Source organism: Lepisosteus platostomus, chromosome 13 (genome assembly GCF_059453375.1).
Source record: "Lepisosteus platostomus isolate fLepPlt1 chromosome 13, fLepPlt1.hap1, whole genome shotgun sequence".
NCBI lineage: Eukaryota > Metazoa > Chordata > Actinopteri > Semionotiformes > Lepisosteidae > Lepisosteus > Lepisosteus platostomus.
In genome coordinates this window covers 14,249,083-14,268,204 of record NC_142623.1, presented here as the reverse complement: position 1 = coordinate 14,268,204, position 19,122 = coordinate 14,249,083, and the positions used below count along the sequence as shown (strand labels likewise).

Genomic DNA, 19,122 nt, shown 5'->3' with positions numbered 1-19,122 from the left:
TTTTGTGAAAGCAGATGTGAGCGGTAGTTCTGCATATAGTTCTTTGTTCCTTCATTCCTGTGCCTGTTGACCTTTGACCTTGTGATGGTTTCCTGTGGAACGCTATTCCTTTGTGCCCACTTCCTCCTCTCCCAGTCTGGTGTTTCATGCCTGGGTGAAAAATTTGGTTGTAAAACCCAGCAAGAGACGAGGCACGGGGGTTGGATCTGCAACCGCAGTGATAAATGATGTTCCTGGCCGCTCGTTGCTGTGCTCTTAACAGACAGCTCTGCTGTTGAAGGCGTTCCTTCCATCGCTACCCCGGTGTTTCGACAGGGTGCTGACGGGGCACATCGTCCAGTTACCACATACCTCATACCATGGGTGGGTGGCCATCGCTGTCCCCAGGGAGCTGTGTGGCCTTCGACCCTCACCTCTGGGGGCAGACGGAACAGAAGGCTGTACCTCTGACCGGCACTCAGGTGTGTTTTGTCCCAGCCCTTAACTAACCAGATCTGCCCTTCGTGGGGTCTGAGTGATGGGGGTCGTTGTTTGTCGCAGGCTAGGGCCCCCCTGACAACAGAAGAGGTAGGGGAAGAGAACCCTGGAATGTTTTGACACAGCCTGGAGTGTTTCTTCCGGTCCTGCCGGGAATCGGTGTGCTGTTCCTCTAGGAAGCCTCATGGAGATTGTCTGGAAATCTGAGAGAGAGGATGCTGTATGGATCTTGGGGTTGATGGCCTAACGACATTGTTTGGAAATGTGCATTCCAATGAAGATGCAGATGGAGTCGGACAAAGAGTGACGTAGTTTACAGAATGCCTTACGGCACAGGCAACACAAACTCCAAGCCCTGAGTGCCCTGAGTAACAGAAACAATATACCGAGTCTTCAGTATCTCATAGACCTGTGACACTTCAATATAGTAGGTCCTTATTTTCTAGGAGCAAGTTTTAATCCATTTTGGTGTATGCATTGTAAGGGCTGTACGCTAGTGTGTTTGTATACTTCTACTGGTTGTTAGTACAGTGTGGGAACTGTACACTGGTGTGTGTATGTACTTTTATAAATTGTCTTTAAGAATGTTGCTGCAATGGGGACACCTGGATATTGCCAACATTTCCAACTTCAGAGGATTTTTTGATTGATCAGAGCAGTCTGATGTTCCTCGTATAATTTGCCTTAATTACGTTCTGGTTTAAAGATTAAGTGACAACTAGGTAGAAAAGAAAAAAAGACAGCTAGAGAGAAAAGTAGGAAAACTGATTATGAGTTGAAAAGAGGGAAGGCGAGCTCCATGTTCTAGGTCACCTGGAAAGGCGAGATTGGCGCTAAGTACTTGAACTTTAAGTGAGCCTGCTACTCTGGTTATTGAGGGAACCCCGATTTCCTGTGTAAATAACACCTTGGTTAAAAACAGCTTCTGTTAGTGGGTACATTTTTAGAAATTGTTTGGTTTAGAAGGCAGTCTTTCTGCCTTATCTTTTTTTTTCTGGGTGATTAGGACATAACGCCTCTGAAAAGCATTATTAGAAGGTTTGTACGTAGTCTGACTTGTGCATTGTATGTATTCTGTGTGTTATTTAGTGTTGTTGTTGTTGTTGTTGTTGTTGTTAAAAATATATTGGGTTTAATTCAGCATGCCTGAATTATTACTCTTTTCTCCAAAGCTTTGCCAGAGAACAAAACTCATTTGCCTCTATACCAACCTCTAGGTTGTTTTTGGTAACATTTTTATAAATTAGGATTACTTAATTTATGTGTTGATTAATCCACTTGGTAATTCCTGATATTCCTCCAGTTTCACAACCACCTTTTTACTAACTATAGATTGACAGTGTCCTACAGACTGTCAGTAAATTATTGGGGTGTTACAAAGGTGTGTATATTTGCTGTTCTACTGGTTCTCAGTCCACTGTACAGGCTGCACACTAGTGTGTGTATGTGTACGTTCATGTGTACATGCTGTCCTACTGGCTCCCAGTCTACTGTATGGGCTGCACGCTGATGTGTGTAGATATACTATCCCACTAGCTCTCAGTACACTGTAGGGGCTGGTGTGTGTGTGTGTGTGTATATATATATATGCACTATCCTGGTTCTCGGTACACTGTAGGGGCTGAACACTGTGTGTACACTGTCCTGCTAGCTCTCAGTACACTGTCGGGGCTACACACTAAGGAGCATGTATATATATGCTGTCATACTGGCTCTCAGTTCACTGTATGGTCTACTCACCTGGCACGTATGCTGTACAGACAGCACCTGGTGTGTGAAATCTGCATGTCCACTGCGTGCTCCGAGTTCCTGCTGGAGCCCCAGTGAGCCGCTCCACCTTCGCTTACTGTTATTCATCATGACTCATTCTTCTGCTTTGAAGGTTATGGGAACACAACTGAAGATGGCTCTAACCCAAACACTTCCCCCGACCTTAACGAAGCATACATTCATTCCTTTTCACTGAGATAGTTATTAAAGAATTTGACGCTGATGTTGGAGCAATCTGTAAATTATGACTCTGGTTCCACAGAAATATTTGTCTAGCATCTGTGCAGTTTCTGAAGTGCCAGGCTGTGCCTCCGTATGTGAATTGTGTCTGTGGTGCTGGCTTAAAGCAACTGTCTGTCGCTTCAGTTCCCGAAATTGATTTGGTGTTCCTCCGTTAGGTCCTGGGCTAGCTGCTGGTGGGATTTTCTGCAAGTTTTCCCTTCAGAATGGCTGCCGCACGCTTCCTGCTGATCAGAGCAGTGCGCTGCCAACCTCTGTAAAGCCTGCAGAGCTCTTGCCCTGGTGCTGCCCTTGGGCACAGAGGCTGGCAGTCTTATGCAGGCCCTTAGGGTTCTGAGGCTGCCTTTACCCACCCTCGGCAAGTCTACCCATGCATCCGAATTCCTGTGCACTTCGGGCGAGCTGTGTTGTTAATGGCTTTTTCAATGGAAAGGGAGATTTTCAGCCCTACCCTAGAGAGGGAGCACTTATGCAAATCCTTACCTGCGGGGAGGGGGAGGGGGGTGAAAATGTCTCAGGAGAGCCGCAGGGACTGGCAAGGTGCTCTGCTGGTCCTCACGCACGCGAGCACAAGCGCAGCTGCACTTCTGCATTTCAGGAACAATAGCAGCCAGGCGACTCCAGCCCGGACCGGAGCAGGTGTGTGACTTGGCAGAGCCAGTCGGGCTGGTTTCTGCCTGCTGGGACCTCTGGCTGTCCCGCAGGGCTACGGAGGCATCTTCCGCCCCAGGTGCGTTCTCGGTTCTTCACGTTGCCTGGCAACGCCGACTCCAGCTCTCTTCCTGGGTGGTTCGTCCTGACCCCTCTCCTCCTTTCTGATCACCCAGTCTTTATTGTTAACTAGCGCCTGCTGTCCTGTCGCGCTTCTGTGTGTTCTGAGAAGCAGGGCCGAGGACTGTATTTTTACATGATTCTGGCAGGCGCAGCTTGCACTGCCTGCTACCCAGAGGTGATCTTTTTGTTCCCCTTTTGGCGAGCGCCAAGACCAGAGGCGAACCACTGAGCTTGTTTGACGGCCCGGTACCACACAGCCCAGCTCTTGGGCGAAGTATTTCTCTCTGGCCTGTGTCTTGGGTCGCATTCCTCCTGGAAGAGCAGAGAGGCCTGTTTGTGGCCTGGGGTGTGCTGTCAGACATCTAAGGCTGATGTCAAGTAAGCAGAGAAATTCTGGAGCTCCAGAAATCCCGAGGGGCTCTTCCCAGTCTGATTGTTCTCTTCCTCATGGTGCCTCTTCTCATTCCTCTTTCCGCACCTGTGAGATGGGAGCTTGTCCCAGTTTTCCGGCTTCCACACGCATCGGTCTCGAAGCTGAATTGTCTGGGTCTGGGCTGCTCTGTCGGGAAGCAGACATTTCTGCTCGTCTTTCCCGTTTCTTTTTTGTGGTCGGGGAAAAACCAGGTCCAGCGCTGTTGGGCTTGCAGCTCAAATCATGCCTGTTCTAGAGCTGTGTGGCTGCTTTCAAAAGCGCCATAATTCCTTGGTGGCGGGGGGGGGAAATGGTTTTACAGATTTTTGGCTGATGAGAGCAACTCAAGTTTCAGCAACTTGTTTTTTTTTTTCATCAAGGATAATTACTTAACCTGTTTTTTTCAGATGCTCACCCACTCTGTGTTAAAGGTTGTGTAACCCGCAGCTCCTGGTATGTTGAAAAACGGACACGCAAGATCCTGCTGTCTGAATTTTTTTTTCCTCTGTCGTCCCCCCCACCCCCCCCCCCCCCACCCCTGAATAACCTGAATAGCTTTTGTTCCTGAAACGTTTTTTTTTCGGTCTCGTGGCAGCGAGCTGTTGGCAGAGTGCGTGTGTGTGTGTGTGCGCGCGCGTTAGGAGTGAGTAAGTACGCGAGGGTGTGACGGCGGGGTGGCTGTGTTCATGGCCACTGGTTCCCATAAGCCGCGAGGCCGTGCCCATGTGAGCGCCGCTCATGAGATGAATCAGCAGGACGGTCTGACTCACGCACACACACTCCATCCACCGCGTGGGCTCAGGCCTGCTTATAAGAAAGTTGCAGCTCAGGGGGACAGGGCCTGCAGGCCTTGCTGTCTGCTCCTTTTGTAGTACCTTGACGCAGGCTTGAAGCTCCTTCCTTTCCACCTCTGTCCTCCAGCTCATCAGTGAGCTGGCTGCAGCAGAACTCTGTGATGGAGCAGACTGGTGTCCCCCCCCAGGTCCAGCAGAACAGGCAGCACTGTGGAGGACTGGTCAGAGCTGGGATGTTGTGAGTTCTTCAGAAAAGTTACGAGCAATAGGAGGCAGCCCATCTTGCCCATTGGTTCATTGGAAGGTAACTGATGCAATATCTCATCTAGCTGTTGCCTGATAGAAGCCAGGGTATCAGCTTCAACAATATGACTACATGGCCTGGCGGCTTGTCCCACACTCCCAACGTCTTTTGAGTAAAGTGCCTCCTGCTCTCAGTTTGAAATGCCTGTAATTTCCACTGGCGCTGTCTGGTTCTTGTGTCACTGCTGGTTCTGTTGAAGTCCTCTGGGTTGATTTTCTCAGTGTCTGTTTGAAGTTTGAATCCCTGGTTGTGGTACTGTTGGAACCTTTCCCTTAGTTTCCTCCAGTAACGCGCCCAGCTGTATAAATGGGTGCAAATGAAGCTGCTTTGGATAAAAGTGTCAGTCAGAAGTAAATCCCACGGAGAGTAGCTGTGTACACAAATGTCGGCACCCTGCATCTCTAGTGATTTCACTGGCTGTCTTGCTGGTTTGTGGTACTCTGGGTTTTACTCGGTGGTGGGTGCGTTGTTCATGAGTGCTCAAGGACCTTGTTCTAGGCAGATGATGGCAGTCACCACCGCAGAAACCTCAGGCACCCACACGTGGTTACACCGATGGTGCTGACGCCGGTTGTCCAGAAAATCCGTGGCAAATCTGTCCAGGCCCCTCGTGCGCAGATGCGTTGTGGCACAGCAACTTGCGAACCGCTGCTAACCCTGTGCAGCAGTCTGGATGCCTTTTCCCAGAACTCCCAGAGAAGATAGTTTTTATTTCATCAGCTTAGCCTCTAGCTAGATGTGCACCTCCTGTTTTTTTTCCCCCTGAGTGTGGAGAACAGAATGCTCTGAAAATAACCTCTCTGTTAGCGTTCGGGTATTTTCTTGTTCTTTGTATCCGCGCCGGGGTCTCATGACTTGCGCAGCAGCAGATGGCCTTGGGCAGGAATGCGTTTGGCTCTTGCCTGCCTCTGCCGCCTGATGCACTGTGTTCCCGTGACACGGGCTGGGGGTGGGAGCTGGGGGCAGGACCTTGAGCGGGCTAATTCCAGAGGCTTGGGGACGCTGGAGAAGCAGTCTTACACTTACAGTGTGTCCTCTTTCACTGCATCAGAACCCTTTCGTGGAGCCTGGGAATCTTTCTGGGCCGAGGAGGAGTGTTGGCGGCAGGGTGGATGATTACAGGCCATGCGGGCCAGAAACTACAAGCAGTCGGATTTGTTCCAAGTAATTATTCCAGTGACTTAAGAGGTTGGAGGCTTTCCCTTCCCTGCTGTAGAGGAGAGCTTCTCTTAGTGGGTGAATGTTTGGGATGAAACCAGTCGCCCTGGTGGGCTTGTCTTAGCGGAGGGAAAGGCTGGGGTGCCCGGGTGAAGTGGGGGCGGCGCAGTCACAGCACAACATTGGTGCAGACCACTACAGCACACAGCCACGAGACAGCCTAAATGCACTGGCAGTTCAGCACCTGGAGTCTCTTGAAAAAGCGCTAGTAAAATTGCTATTCTCTGCCCCCAACAAAGGCAGGACACAGATACAGCAGCTGGTGACAGAGAATCTCATGTGGACACAGCAGGCACACTGGTGTGTGTGTGTGTGTGTGTGTGTGTGTGTGTGTGTCACACACACTGACCCAGACAGACAGAGCAAGCACACAGACATTGGAGAGAGAGCTGTGAGTCACAGTACAGTCAGCCTGTTTTTATAAGGGTGGGAAATTTCAACCTGTAAGTCGGAAAACCAGTAGTGTTCAACCACAGTGACGTCACTGTACGTGTCCGACAGGAATTTCTTGGACCATTTCTTCCAGACGGAAAGTGTCCTTGTTTTTTTTTTCTGTAAACAGTGGCAGCCGTGTCCTTCAGAAGATCTCGACAAGAGTGGATATTGTTTTTCCCCCTCCTTCACTGTCTGCGTTTCAGAGTACCGGTTTGGGGCTGTCCTTGCCCTTTTTCCCCCAAGTGGTTATTTTCCCAATGAACGGTGAAACGCGAACCTGTGGGCAGCAGTGGAAACTGCATGGTAATGCGTTTAAAACGGAGAAAAGCCGCCCAGCCATGTTGTTGAAGCAGATATCCTGGCTTTTTTCACAAATCAGTTAACTAACTACCAAATGGTAAAGAGAGGCTGAAGGACCTGCCCTTGTTCTTAAGTGTACCCCAAAACCCCTTTGTGGGGGCTGTTCCCGGATGGAGAATACAAATTCTGGCTGTTCCACTGTGGTCAGTGCTTTATATTCAGGCTCTCTGGCCCTCGAGCACAGCGGCTTCTCACCAGACCCGAGAGCCCTTCTGAAATGTGTGTGCGCGCAGTGCGGTATTGCAACAACACATCATCAGCAGGGTAAAACTAACCTGTCTTACGACGGTCTAAACCCAGCTCACGTTCCCTGTTGGTGAACAATCCAACGCTTGGTGAGTTCTGCTTCACAATGATAGGAAGAGTGGCTGGTCTGGTTGTGTACCTGGGGGGGTTAAAGGTTGGCAGGAATACGCCATTGACATTAACCAGCCCATTTTATTAGTAACACCAGTTCCTCTGGCTTTATTTCAGTCGGGGGTCAGCGGTTAACGGTGGTCAGGAGAGCCGATCGTCTGAGGCCTGGAGCTTATATAGCACGTGCTGCTGTGCTCTTGAGTGGCATCTCTTCTGGGCAGTGGTGCACACAGCTGCTGTCTGACCCTGGTCTTGTTGGTCACCCCGAATCGCCTGTAATTGAGAGAGCTGGGACGCTTGTCCTGCTTCTGTCGCAGCCTAGCCCAGAGGCAGTGAGGCTGCGACCTTTGCTCCTAGGGCCTTTCCAGTGAAGATCGGTTCCCATCAAGTTCATGGTTCGGTGAACTGTGCCTGTTAATCCCTGTTGTCTGGCTCACCCAAGCGAGAGCTGGACTCTGGTGAGGATTTGTCTCCCCTTTTCTACTGCTGTTTTAGGGTCTCTGTCCCTCCCCTCCAACCTCATACAGGCACCATAACTGATGTAGATTTCTGTGCCACATCCATTTCTCTGTTACACGGGGTCGGGGGGAGTTCGTGTGTGGCTGTGGCGTTCAGGCGGGCGTTGATGATGGCAGTTTCTCAGTGAGATGCGGTGGTGCTGGAAGTTATTTACGCCAGATGATCCGCAACATGGATCCTTCTTACAATGTAACTGTGTTTGTTAAAGCCCAAAAAATGATCGGGGGCAGAGGGAGCACAGCGTAATGAGCAGTGTTAATTACGCTGAACGCGCGAGAAGGTAGTGCTCTTGCTGTGTGAGCTGAAGCTGTAGTCTGTTTCACCTCCGCTTGGCACTGCTGATTTCACACAGATGGCCCTCTGGTGGAAAGTTGCCTCAGGCACCCAAGACGCAGTGATGCCTAGAGGTTGGGCTGGAGGCGTTTATACTGACAGGCGGGCCACCGTAGTGTTAAAGAAGCAGCTGCCCCCTTGTTGATGCGGGATCAGGCTTCAGAGGGGTGTGCTGGAGTGGCTGCAGCTTAAGGACAGCCTTAGAGTAGGAGTTTCAGGAGACCCCAGTGAAACTGGCGGCAGAGTCCAGTTGACAACGCTGGCTCAGGTGCCCGTCTCCCGTCCCGTTCACAGGACTGTGCGCTGCAGAGACTGAAGTATGTCCTACAGAGGGTCGATCAGCTGTGTAAACATTCGTGTTGTGTTGCTCTTCGGGCTGAAATTCTCATTTTTCTTTTATTCTCCCCCCACCCCCGCTTAAAACTGCTCCAGTGGTGCACTCGGGTGAAAAGGCAGGAAGAGCTAAAGACAAACAGTCGTGGGTGAAAACTTTGGTCGCGGGCTGACTGAACTCTCTGAACTTTCATTTTTGTTTCTGGGACACAAAAACAAGATGAGTGCCAGTACGCCGGTAGTCAAGGGTGTTTTTTTTTTTACAGCTTTCGGTGGGCTTTTCTTATCTGATCTCGAAGGAGCCACTTTTCAGTTTTTATGGTTTTTGGAATTTGATTCAACTTCCTCGAGTTGGATATGTTCTGATGTTGAGCGCGGAAGTGCCGTTGTTGTGATTAGGATAAACCTGTTTGGAGTCTGTGTTAAATGGATTGAGCAGTGCATCTGTGCATCGTTGTGCTACTGTTCTCTTCCTGTCTGTCTGGGTTCTCATGGGAGCTGGGAGCTATTGCACTACCTACACATGGATCGCTGTAAGGAGGCGTGTGCGAGAGCTGAGGTTCAGTCTGTTCCCCCTGGTATTTTGGTGCTGTGTGGATCCACCTTGGTTTTTTGGGAGCTGTCCTGGTGAGTTTTCTTCTCTTCTGTCCACTCAAGCGTTCAGAGAGGAAGCTTTTGCGTTTCTGTCCCGGATGTTCAGCTGGCCTTGCTGGAGTTGTCATGAGTGTGACTTTGTCCTCCTGGAGGAATGGTATTGATTTCTCACAAAGCTGTACTGGGAGGTGGTGGAGATAACGGATCCAGTTGTCTTGCCCATTGTGTTCTGCCTTGATCTTTTTTTGTTGTTGTTGTTTCATGTGTGCTTACTCTTGCAATTCATCATTGCCCGTGAACACATGTTGCGCTCCATTTGTGAAACCAAACATCAGAAGAAGCATCTAAGGCACGTCTGGCACAGCTGTATTACCCTTGCCAGTATATGTTGGAAGTCAGCCGAATATTTTCTGGGATTCCTGAGCCCATAGACTACCCCAAGGCCTTGAGACTAAGAACTGCTCAGTTGTGTAGGTCTGTTGCTGCTGTCTGTGCAGTGTGCTGAGCGTCTGTGTGACAAGCCAGCCTTCGGGGCAGTAGTGCTCAGTGCGGTCTCACCCAGGGCGTGACATGGTCCGGACTGGGCCGAGTGTCCTGTCCCTTTCCCCGAGCCTGATCCGCTGTCTAGCCCCCTGTGTCCTGGGACTGTTGAACTGTTGGCTTTTCCCTGTGCTGATCCTCTCCCTCTCCACCCCCCCCCCCCCCCCTCCCAGAGAGCCCAGCGAGGAGTGCAATGGCATCACTGGAGCCCTCTCTGTGCAGACCGCGCCTGGGACGAGAGTGAGCGAGCGCGCAGCCATGGGGGACGGCCTGGACGCGGCGCAGATGTCGGCCACGCCGGGCCAGCCGTCCGTGCAGCCCGCCCCAGCCTTCCAGAACCCCGCCCCCCCGGAGACCTCCAGCTCCAACCGGCCCAAGCGCCAGACCAACCAGCTGCAGTACCTGCTCAAGGTGGTGCTGAAGACGCTGTGGAAGCACCACTTCGCCTGGCCCTTCCAGCAGCCTGTGGACGCCGTGAAGCTGAACCTGCCTGTGAGTGCGCCCGGCCTGACCCAACCCGGTCCAGTCCAGAACTCATGCTGCAGAGTAGAGAGCTTTCTTCAGACACCAGCGTGTAGGGGTGGTGTCACTTCAGCAAGGGGCCTCCATCAGACACAAAACAGACTTAGGCCGCGATTCCAAATTCCATAAAAAATTCTCCTGATTATGTATTGATATTGACAGCGGTGGATGTTAGGATCTTCTGTCTCGGCTTGTCTTGGTTTTATTTTTTTCAGTCCAGAAATTATGAAACTTCAGGAGCCATTTGCCCTGGCCTGCTGTCGAATAACTCATATAACTTTCCTCTCAGGCTCATCACACAGCGTTTGATAGGGGGGATTCTTTTGGCTTGTGCTGCCTGTAAGAGAGGAATGAATCCGCTGCTGTGAAATTGTGCTGTAGTTACTGGTTTTCTGTAAATCCGGGACAAGTAGAGCTTTGTCGGTTTTTGTTTTCTTTATATTTGGCTCTAGTCGAATGCACTGCACTAAAAAAAATACGATTTCTGTGTAACATTTTCCGAAAATCAGTTTTACATAACTCTCTTCATTTTCTATCATCGACTTTGTTTCAAATGAATTAAATGTCTTTTTAATGGTTTCTTAAGTCATGTACAGACTGTTCTATTTGTCTGAAGACAAAAGCATGAAGAGTAAAGTTTTTCTAATACTGGGCTTTGGAGTAAGGAGTGATATATATATATAGGATATTTCGGTGCAAGTTACAGTGAAGATCTTAGGTACTAAGATGCTGCCTCTAAGTCTCTTTTTACAGTTTTGCACTTCGGAGTGCCTGAACCAAGGTGGTTCTTGGCCTGTTTTTCTGGTCTCTTTGTATACCCTGTGGGTCTATTAGCATGATTTTAACATGCTTTTAAGTAGGAACTGTGTCTGTGACACTGCTTGGAAGCTCTTGTGCCAGACTCAAGGTCGTCTGTCAATTTCACAAAGTGTAATAAAAGCAGCGTGCTAAGCTGTGCTTGGGTGTCACTGATACGTCTTCAAGTCTACTGATTGCACATCTCCTCTGGCCTTTGGCAGTATCGCCTGTCCCAGTGACGGAGCTATTAAAGATGCAGGGTCTGACTCTCGAGGATCAAGATGGAAGGTGTTACAATTGAGAGCCCATTTCATCGATCTAAGGATCTCACCCAGCCATTTATTCAAGGCTTCCAGGGAGCCGCCTTCAGCAGCACCCATTCTCAGCCCTGTTGGGGTGTGATATGCAAATCAAAGTAGCATAGTAATGCTTCTGCAAGGAAGTAGATCGTGAATGACTTTGTCAGACACACCTTAGAAAGTCTGACAGATTTCTGGTTTGAACTGTATCACCCTTTAGGAGTGCAGACCTGTTGTCAGTCCATCAGGTCTTTGTGTCAGTCTGTCATTGACATTTGAGCACAGTTTAACAGTTGCTTTGGTACTGAGGGAGGAACTGTCGTATGATGTAGTGGGTGGGGCAGGTACCCCTCTGGACACGGGGATCACTGGTGTCCAGACTGCACTGCGGCTCGGCTGACCTGCTTGACTCTTGTCCTCCACAGGACTATTACAAGATTATCAAGTCTCCTATGGACATGGGAACAATCAAGCGACGCCTGGAGAACAGCTTCTACTGGAACGCCCAGGAATGTATTCAAGACTTCAACACGATGTTTACGAACTGCTACATCTACAACAAGGTACCGGCTGCCCACACGCCCGCCGCACGGCACACTGGCCTTGACACTGGCCTCCTCACACGGTCACTGTGACCTTATTTCTCTTAACCACCCCCCGCTGCTTATCTAACTCACTGTAGCCAAAACACCGCAGTGCAGAATGTCTGTGTGCCACTGCAGCTGCCTACTGCTGTCGTCAACCCCAACGCCTCATGAACCACCGTCGCACGGCTGGGCTGCTGTGTCATTGAGGGAGCTCGGGATTTGCCCAGCCGAGCTGGTCAGCGCTTACAGCAGCAGAACAGCCAAAAGAACACGCTGGTTTATTGGCAACTGGCACGAAGACAATTGAGACAAAAACGTCCAGCTGAGTTGGGGGGGGGAGAATGACACCTTGCGATGAGTTTTGCATTACGTTGTTCTTGGAAAAGCTTCTTCGGGGTAACGAAACGGCTCCAAAATTTGCCGGAAACTTGCAGTGAATGTCGTTGTGCATTTGCGATCTCTGCTCCTGAGCCCTTTCTGAGAAATCTTTGTGCCGCTCCAGTGCAGGCATTCGAGGGATCGTGGAAGTGCAGGGGCAGGCTGATGGGAGTGTAGGGAGAGGGAATGACAGTGGGGCTGCAGTTTGTCACAGCACCAAAAATATGAAGAACGATTTCTACTTGTGCAAGAATAGGGGCTTGCGATTGCAACAGTTCCTGTGTTTGTCGTTTGTGTTGCTTTCCACACAAATGATTCGTCCCACCCCCACCCTTCAGCTCCTTGCACCTGCAATGCGCAGCTTGATTCATAGGGTATGTGGGAGCCAAGGACATTATAAAGGAAAACCAGGCTCTTCTCAATGGAGAAGCCAGGCTCTTCACAATGGGGAGTGGTAAAGTTAGTTAACGTGAGTCGTCTTGATGTCTTGTGCGCTGCCGAAATGCGACATACCTGTAGACAGGCTTATGAGGATGCGGTCTGTAAGTAGTCGACATCCTGCCTCCGTCCCCCCACAAGCATCCCCTCGCACACAAAGTGGAACAGTCTGTTCTGTTGATCCTAACCACCGTTTGGCACAGGGCAAGGCCAACTTCACACAGGAGCAGAGGAGTTCAGGCACACCTTTCACGTTATGTCCTGTGTGTGTCCTTGTGCTGTAGCCGGGAGATGACATAGTCTTAATGGCCGAGGCCCTGGAGAAGATGTTCCTGCAGAAGATCTCGGAGATGCCCCAGGAGGAGACAGAGATCCCTGTGGTGTCGGGAAAGGGCCGGGGCCGAGGACGGAAAGACGCAGGTAGGCCAGTGAGCACGAGAGTTCAGGAGTGATGGATCAAACTCATGTGATTCAGCCCAGCTGCAGGCCTCTTCTGCAAAGAGCACAGATGAAGCTTAGAGGCAGTGTTGTCTGATTTGGCCCTGTCTGTCTGCACAGATGCCATGCAGCTAGTAAATCCTTGAGTGGCTGAGTCTGCTGTGCAGTGGGTTCATTTAGTTTCTCAAGGCCGGGAGAGAGTCATATGACAGCTGAGGACCGCATTCATATTTTGTGTGCTATTTACTTTTATGTAACCATTTCCTTGTCTCATCTGCTTTGTATATAGCTTTGTAATCATCCTTGGATGATAAGTCTAAAACCTATTAATATCCAGATAAGATTAAACACATCTTGAATAAGTAAAATACATCTTGCTCGTATAAGCTTTCCTCCTGTGCACTGTGCAGTGTAGAAGTCACTGGTCTTCTTTTTTCTTCCCAGGTGTGAGCTCGAAGCCAGGGACTGCCTTGGACTCTCCCTCCACGCCCCCCCAGACTCGTGGGCCCCCTGCCAACTCATCGCAGGGGCCGCAGACGAGGGGACCACCACCCATCCCCCCGGGGACCCAGACCAGGACACACCCCCAGCAAAACGTTCAGACTTTGCAATCACGCGGGGTACCCCCGCAACAGACTCTGCCCCAGAATCCTCAGGCGCGGGCACATCCACCTCCCTCAGGGCCGCAATACCCCTTGGCACCTCCAGACTGCATTACCCAGAATCCCATCATGACCATGACCTCCGTGCCTAACCCTGCCCAGACCACCCTACCCCCAGTGCCCATGCCACCGAGCACCGCACCGCCCAATAAAGTAAGTCTTCCTGGGGCAAGGGAGTCGGCTCAGGACAGAGTGTGGGCCTGTGGCCCTTTAGCTTAGCTGTGGCTGCTCTCTCATTATGTCAGCTTGTGGCATCCACAATTAGAATTTTCCATCTAAGATGTCTGAGGTCAAAAGTCTTAAGTTTTGTTTTTGGAGGAGATGAAGACCGCACAAGTGTGTCTCGGTGTAGTTGTTTCTCTGCAGCCCACAGAGAAGACAGGGCGTCATCTGCTCCCCATTGAAGGGGACCGCCTGTTCACCTGCCCTAGACAGCACAGTTCTGTAGTGTCGTGGCATTTTCACCTACTCTCTTCTTGAGTCTTTTGTGAAAATGTGAGGAGGGTTACAAATGAGGAGGTCATCCAGCTCATGTGGGTGAAGTGGTTTATTAAGTGGCTGGCTGCTAATTGACCCTCTGATCTCACCCAGCTGTTTTTTGAAAGAAGACCATGATGTTGGCTTCATCAACCAGGGCTGTGCTCCACACTATTATAAGGGCCTTCCTTTGTATAGTGAAGTTCCCCCGGTTTCCCCGTCTTTAACTGCACTGTTTCATATCCTTGGTCTTGTTTTGTCTCCTCCCTGTCCCTCTCGTGCTCTCGCTCCTCCAGCAGAGGAAAAGCATGAAACGGAAAGCCGACACCACCACACCCACGGCCAACGACCAGATGAGCGAGTCGTCCCCGGCCCCGCCCGAGTCCAAATCTGGCAAGACGCTCCCCCGGAGGGACAGCAGCAGGCCGGCCAAGATCCCCAAGAAGGAGGCTCCAGACTCCCAGCACCCAGCCCTGGACAAGCCAGGGGTCGGGGGGGTCCTTCCGGGGACCCTGCTGGGGTCCGGGGGCGCGCAGAGCCCCAAGCAGCAGGAGCAGCTGCGGTACTGCAGCGGCATCATCAAGGACATGTTCGCCAAGAAGCACGCAGCCTACGCCTGGCCCTTCTACAAGCCCGTGGACGTGGAGGCGCTGGGCCTGCACGACTACCACGACATCATCAAGCACCCAATGGACCTCAGCACCATCAAGGTGAGCCCCCCTGGCCCCCTCGCACTGACATAATGATGCGGACCGCAGTAAGGCATGCCGGCACAAGCCAATGGATGTGGAGGATCTGGGTCTGCACAGTTGGACCTCGGCACCACCAAGGTTGGCAGGGGACTAGGGCTGACATTGCACAGGAAGCGTAAGGGAGGGAGAGGGAGGAGCAGAGAGGATGGCAGCCGCTGGCAGGTGAAGAGGTGTGTGGATTCCTTTCCGGGAGGCAGGGACAGGACAGTCAAGCGCCACAGGGGACCCTGAGCTTCAGCTGTCCCTGAAGAGTAGTCTCAAGGTTTTCGAGACTCCGCCACCGGCCAAGAAGGATCCGCTTGATTTAATTCCCGTTTTCCACCCCGCAGTCTAAGCTGGAGAGCCGGCAGTACCGGGACGCCCAGGAGTTCGCGGCCGACGTGCGGTTGATGTTCTCCAACTGCTACAAGTACAACCCCCCCGACCACGAGGTGGTGGCCATGGCTCGCAAGCTGCAGGTAGGACTGCTGGCGCAAAGTCGTTTGCAAGCCTGATCATGGTGCGAGAGCACCTGCATGCTGAAATTCAGGTCCCTCGCCTGTCTTAGCTCTGTTGTTCAGAGGGGTTAAAAAGAAACTGGAACTCCCCAGCTGTGTACAAGAGACAGATCGCAGTTATTCATGAACATGGCGGAGGAGAGGAAAAACAATTTATCATGCAGGCTGTCAATGTGCGTCTTGTCCAGAATAGCTCGGGGTGTGTCTGTAGCTCTGGTGGCCCATGGAGTGGCCCTCCAAAAGCACTGTAAGAACATACAACACCACACACAGTCTGGATTTCTGCAACATGATGAGATGTACAGATAAATAAACTAGACGTCTAGAGATGCAAAGTGGAGCCAGAAGAGAACGTACTTACAAAAGACTCGGGCGCTTCTTTAGACACATTTATGTGAAAAGTCCCAGTTCACAGTGGGTTTGGGTGCAAGCTGGAAATGGAAGTTAAAAGACCTGCTGGCTGTTTTCTAGTAGTGGACTGGAGTTCAGGACTCAGGGGTGTTGTCCCTGTGTCCTGGAATAAGAGGACAATAGTAGGGCTACCCGTTGGATCCAGACTCATCTTCCTCCTCGCTCTCCCCTTGCTCCATGCCCAGGACGTGTTTGAGATGCGTTTCGCCAAGATGCCGGACGAGCCGGAGGAGGTGGCGGTGCCAGCGCCCTCCCCCGTGATCCCGGCCCCGGTGAAGCAGCAGCAGCCGCCGCCGCCGCCCTCCTCCAGTGACAGCAGCAGCGACAGCTCGTCCGACAGCGAGAGCAGCACCGACGACTCAGAGGAGGAGAGAGCCCAGCGGCTAGCAGAGCTGCAGGAACAGGTACAGACGGGGGTACAGGAGACAGCCCAGCGGCTAGCAGAGCAGCAGGAACAGGTACAGACGGGGGTACAGGAGACAGCCCAGCGGCTAGCAGCACTGCAGGAACAGGTACAGACGGAGGGAGTTTGGGGTGGAGGGAGGGGGTACAGGAGACAGCCCAGCAGCTAGCAGAGCAGCAGGAACAGGTACAGAGGGGGGTACAGGGGAGAGCCCAGTGGCTAGCAGCACTGCAGGAACAGGTACAGACGGGGGTACAGGAGACAGCCCAGCAGCTAGCAGCGTTGCAGGAACAGGTACAGACGGGGGGAGTGGGGTGGAGGGAGGGGGTACTGGAGAGCCCAGTGGCTAGCAGCACTGCAGGAACAGGTACAGACGGGGGGAGTGGGGTGGAGGGAGGGGGTACAGGGGAGAGCCCAGTGGCTAGCAGCGCTGCAGGAACAGGTACAGACGGGGGTACAGGGGAGAGCCCAGCGGCTAACAGCGCTGCAGGAACAGGTACAGACGGAGGGACGGAGTGGAGAGAGGGTACAGGGGAGAGTGAGAGCTCAGTAAGTAGCCTGGAGGGAGTAGCGGGTCAGGGGAGAGCCAGGGGGCCTGGAGGGCGCAGGGCTGCAGGAACAGGACAAGAGAGTGAGAGCTCGGCTGCTAGCGGAGCTTCAGTAACAGGTACAGCCAGAAGAGGGAGGGAGCCCGGGGGTGAGCGAGTCTACATCTGGGCACTGACCCCTGTCCCGTTGTTCTGTCCGGCAGCTGAAAGCCGTGCACGAGCAGCTGGCGGCCCTCTCCCAGCCCCAGGCCAGCAAACCAAAGAAGAAGGAGAAGGACAAGAAGGAGAAGAAGAAGGAGAAAGAGAAGGAAAAGCACAAGAAGAAGGCGCTGGCTGCAGTGGTGCTGGAGGAGGTGGAGGAGCTGCCCCAGCCCCCCAGGAAGAGCAAGAGCAAGGAACCCCCACCCAAAAAGACCAAGAAGACCAGGTGAGGACTGGGGCAGGAGTGTTGCACAGATGGTACAAATTAGCAGCATTATTTATAAAAAACCAGCAGGGTGACAATCTCCAAGGGAGTTTTTCAGATGTACACTGTCGGAGATGCCCTCATACTTGCTAACCCATGAACCTATCAGATTGTGAAGTAACAGTATTAGTGTTTGGAGTTTTCTTGATGTCGTTGGCTCATTAGTCAATTTCTTTCCCTCTCCCTTGACAGTAAAAAGGAGTGTGTGAAGAACAGCCGGCCGGCCCCGCCCCCTCCCCCTGTGGCCGCAACAGTGCCTCCTGCTCTGGATTCGGAGGATGAGGGCGTGGGGGGCATGCTGGCTGGGGAGAAGTGCAAGCCCATGTCGTACGAGGAGAAGCGGCAGCTGAGCCTGGACATCAACAAGCTGCCCGGCGACAAGCTGGGCCGGGTCGTCCACATCATCCAGTCCCGCGAGCCCTCGCTCAAGAACTCCAACCCGGACGAGATCGAGATCGACTTCGAGACGCTGAAGCCCTCCACGCTGCGCGAGCTGGAGAGATACGTCTCCTCCTGCCTGCGGAAGAAGAAGAAGGTCCCTGGTGAGTGCGGGTCTCCCTTCTGTCCCTCACACCTGTCTCTGTCCTCCCCTGTCCCTCCCGTCTTCATCCTGCCCTCTCGCTCGCAGTGGCAGAGAAGACCATGGAGATGATGGGTGCCATGAAGACGAAGGCCGGCTCTTCGTCGGACTCGGGGAGCAGCAGCGAGACCAGCTCCTCGGACAGCGAGGACTCGGACGCAGGTACGCACAGGGGAACACCAGAACCTTATGTGGGCAGGCCTCTCAGCTTCGTGAGGTTACTAGTCACTTATCGATCTTCTATCTGCGTGTGATACACAAGTACTAGGATTGACCGAAGTGAAGTGGCTTGTAAAAGGCTTTCTTTTTTTCTCCTCCTGCAGGAATGGCACCCAAAATAAAGAAGAGAGGCCATTCTGGGAAGGAGCAGAAGAAGGTAAACGGGACTGATCTCTGAAAAAAGTAAAGAGCAAAGGTATAGCTTAGCCTGTATCCCTTTTGCCTTGCGTGGCCCTTTAAGCCGAACGACAGGAGGTACGTCTGGACTGTCAGATCCTGGTCTGTGACTCAGAACCACGTCAACCCTGGTTTCCTATTGGTCTGTGATGTGGTTTCAAACGATCAGCTGATGCCCTCTTGTCTCCTGTCTCCCCTTCCGTAGCACCATGGACACCCAGTGCCCGGCGTGGCCCCCGCAGCTCTGCCCGCCCAGCAGCCGGCTCCCGTGGTGCAGCCCGTGCCCCCGCCCCAGCTGAAGCAGTCCCCCCCCTCGTACGTGCCGCCGCCCGTGCCGGCAATGGACTCGGCGCAGCTGCTGGGCGGCTCCTTCGACGGCCTGCCGCACTTCGGCCTGGTGCACCTGCCTCCGCAGCAGCCCTCGCCCCCGGCCCCGCACCTCAACGCGCACCCCGCTGCCAGCGTGGTCTCTCCCCCGCCAGAGGCGCACCCGTACCTCAGCCAGCACAGCGTCCTCGCCTCCCCAGGTCAGTGTGGCCACGCTGACCTTCGGACCGCCTGGCTCCCCCCCCAGAGGCAGACCTCTTCCCGTTCTCTTAGTTTGCCGAATCCTCCCAGTTTACCAGTTGATGTGGCGAGCTTTCATGGCTCCTGTGGAATGGGTAGAATGGCAGCACGTTTCCTTAGTCTTGGTCCGGCAGTGAGGACTGGACTCGGACCTTGTCTGACCTTCATCCTGTGCGTTTGTGCGCCTCAGTCTTTGTGACGTCGGCAGAAAGCGGCAGACGGTTTGTGCCCAAGGTAGCAAACTCTCCTGCCAGTGTGGGCTGAGACATGGCAGTGCTGGTGCAGAACAGGACTGCCCACGAGGCCAGTGTGCCAGAGCTTGCCCCTCAGAGTGAAGGTCTACAGGTGTGCTTAGCTGTGGGTCTGAACTGTTACCAGAGCAAGATATCTGTGCAGCGAGTTGCGATAGTTGTTAGGCAGCTTTCATTTTTCTTGTGTTTGGT

General features: G+C 52.6%; 1 protein-coding gene across 8 annotated transcripts in view; it reads left to right on the top strand.

Annotated features, from left to right (window-relative positions):
* Positions 1–19,122, top strand: part of brd4 (bromodomain containing 4) — a 47,878-nt gene that overhangs the window by 21,048 nt on the left and 7,708 nt on the right. For 5 of the 8 annotated variants that reach the window (XM_088603346.1, XM_088603350.1, XM_088603347.1 and 2 more), the window contains 12 exons: positions 9,634–9,952; positions 11,505–11,642; positions 12,767–12,902; positions 13,365–13,735; positions 14,356–14,769; positions 15,141–15,269; positions 15,905–16,123; positions 16,874–17,097; positions 17,329–17,678; positions 17,765–17,878; positions 18,040–18,092; positions 18,318–18,639. In XM_088603346.1, the coding sequence (XP_088459472.1) occupies positions 9,719–9,952; positions 11,505–11,642; positions 12,767–12,902; positions 13,365–13,735; positions 14,356–14,769; positions 15,141–15,269; positions 15,905–16,123; positions 16,874–17,097; positions 17,329–17,678; positions 17,765–17,878; positions 18,040–18,092; positions 18,318–18,639 (2,704 nt within the window). In that variant the 5' untranslated portion in view covers positions 9,634–9,718. The remainder of the gene's footprint in view (positions 1–9,633; positions 9,953–11,504; positions 11,643–12,766; positions 12,903–13,364; positions 13,736–14,355; positions 14,770–15,140; positions 15,270–15,904; positions 16,124–16,873; positions 17,098–17,328; positions 17,679–17,764; positions 17,879–18,039; positions 18,093–18,317; positions 18,640–19,122) is intronic. The other 3 variants (XM_088603351.1, XM_088603352.1, XM_088603345.1) reach the window with 2 other exon arrangements.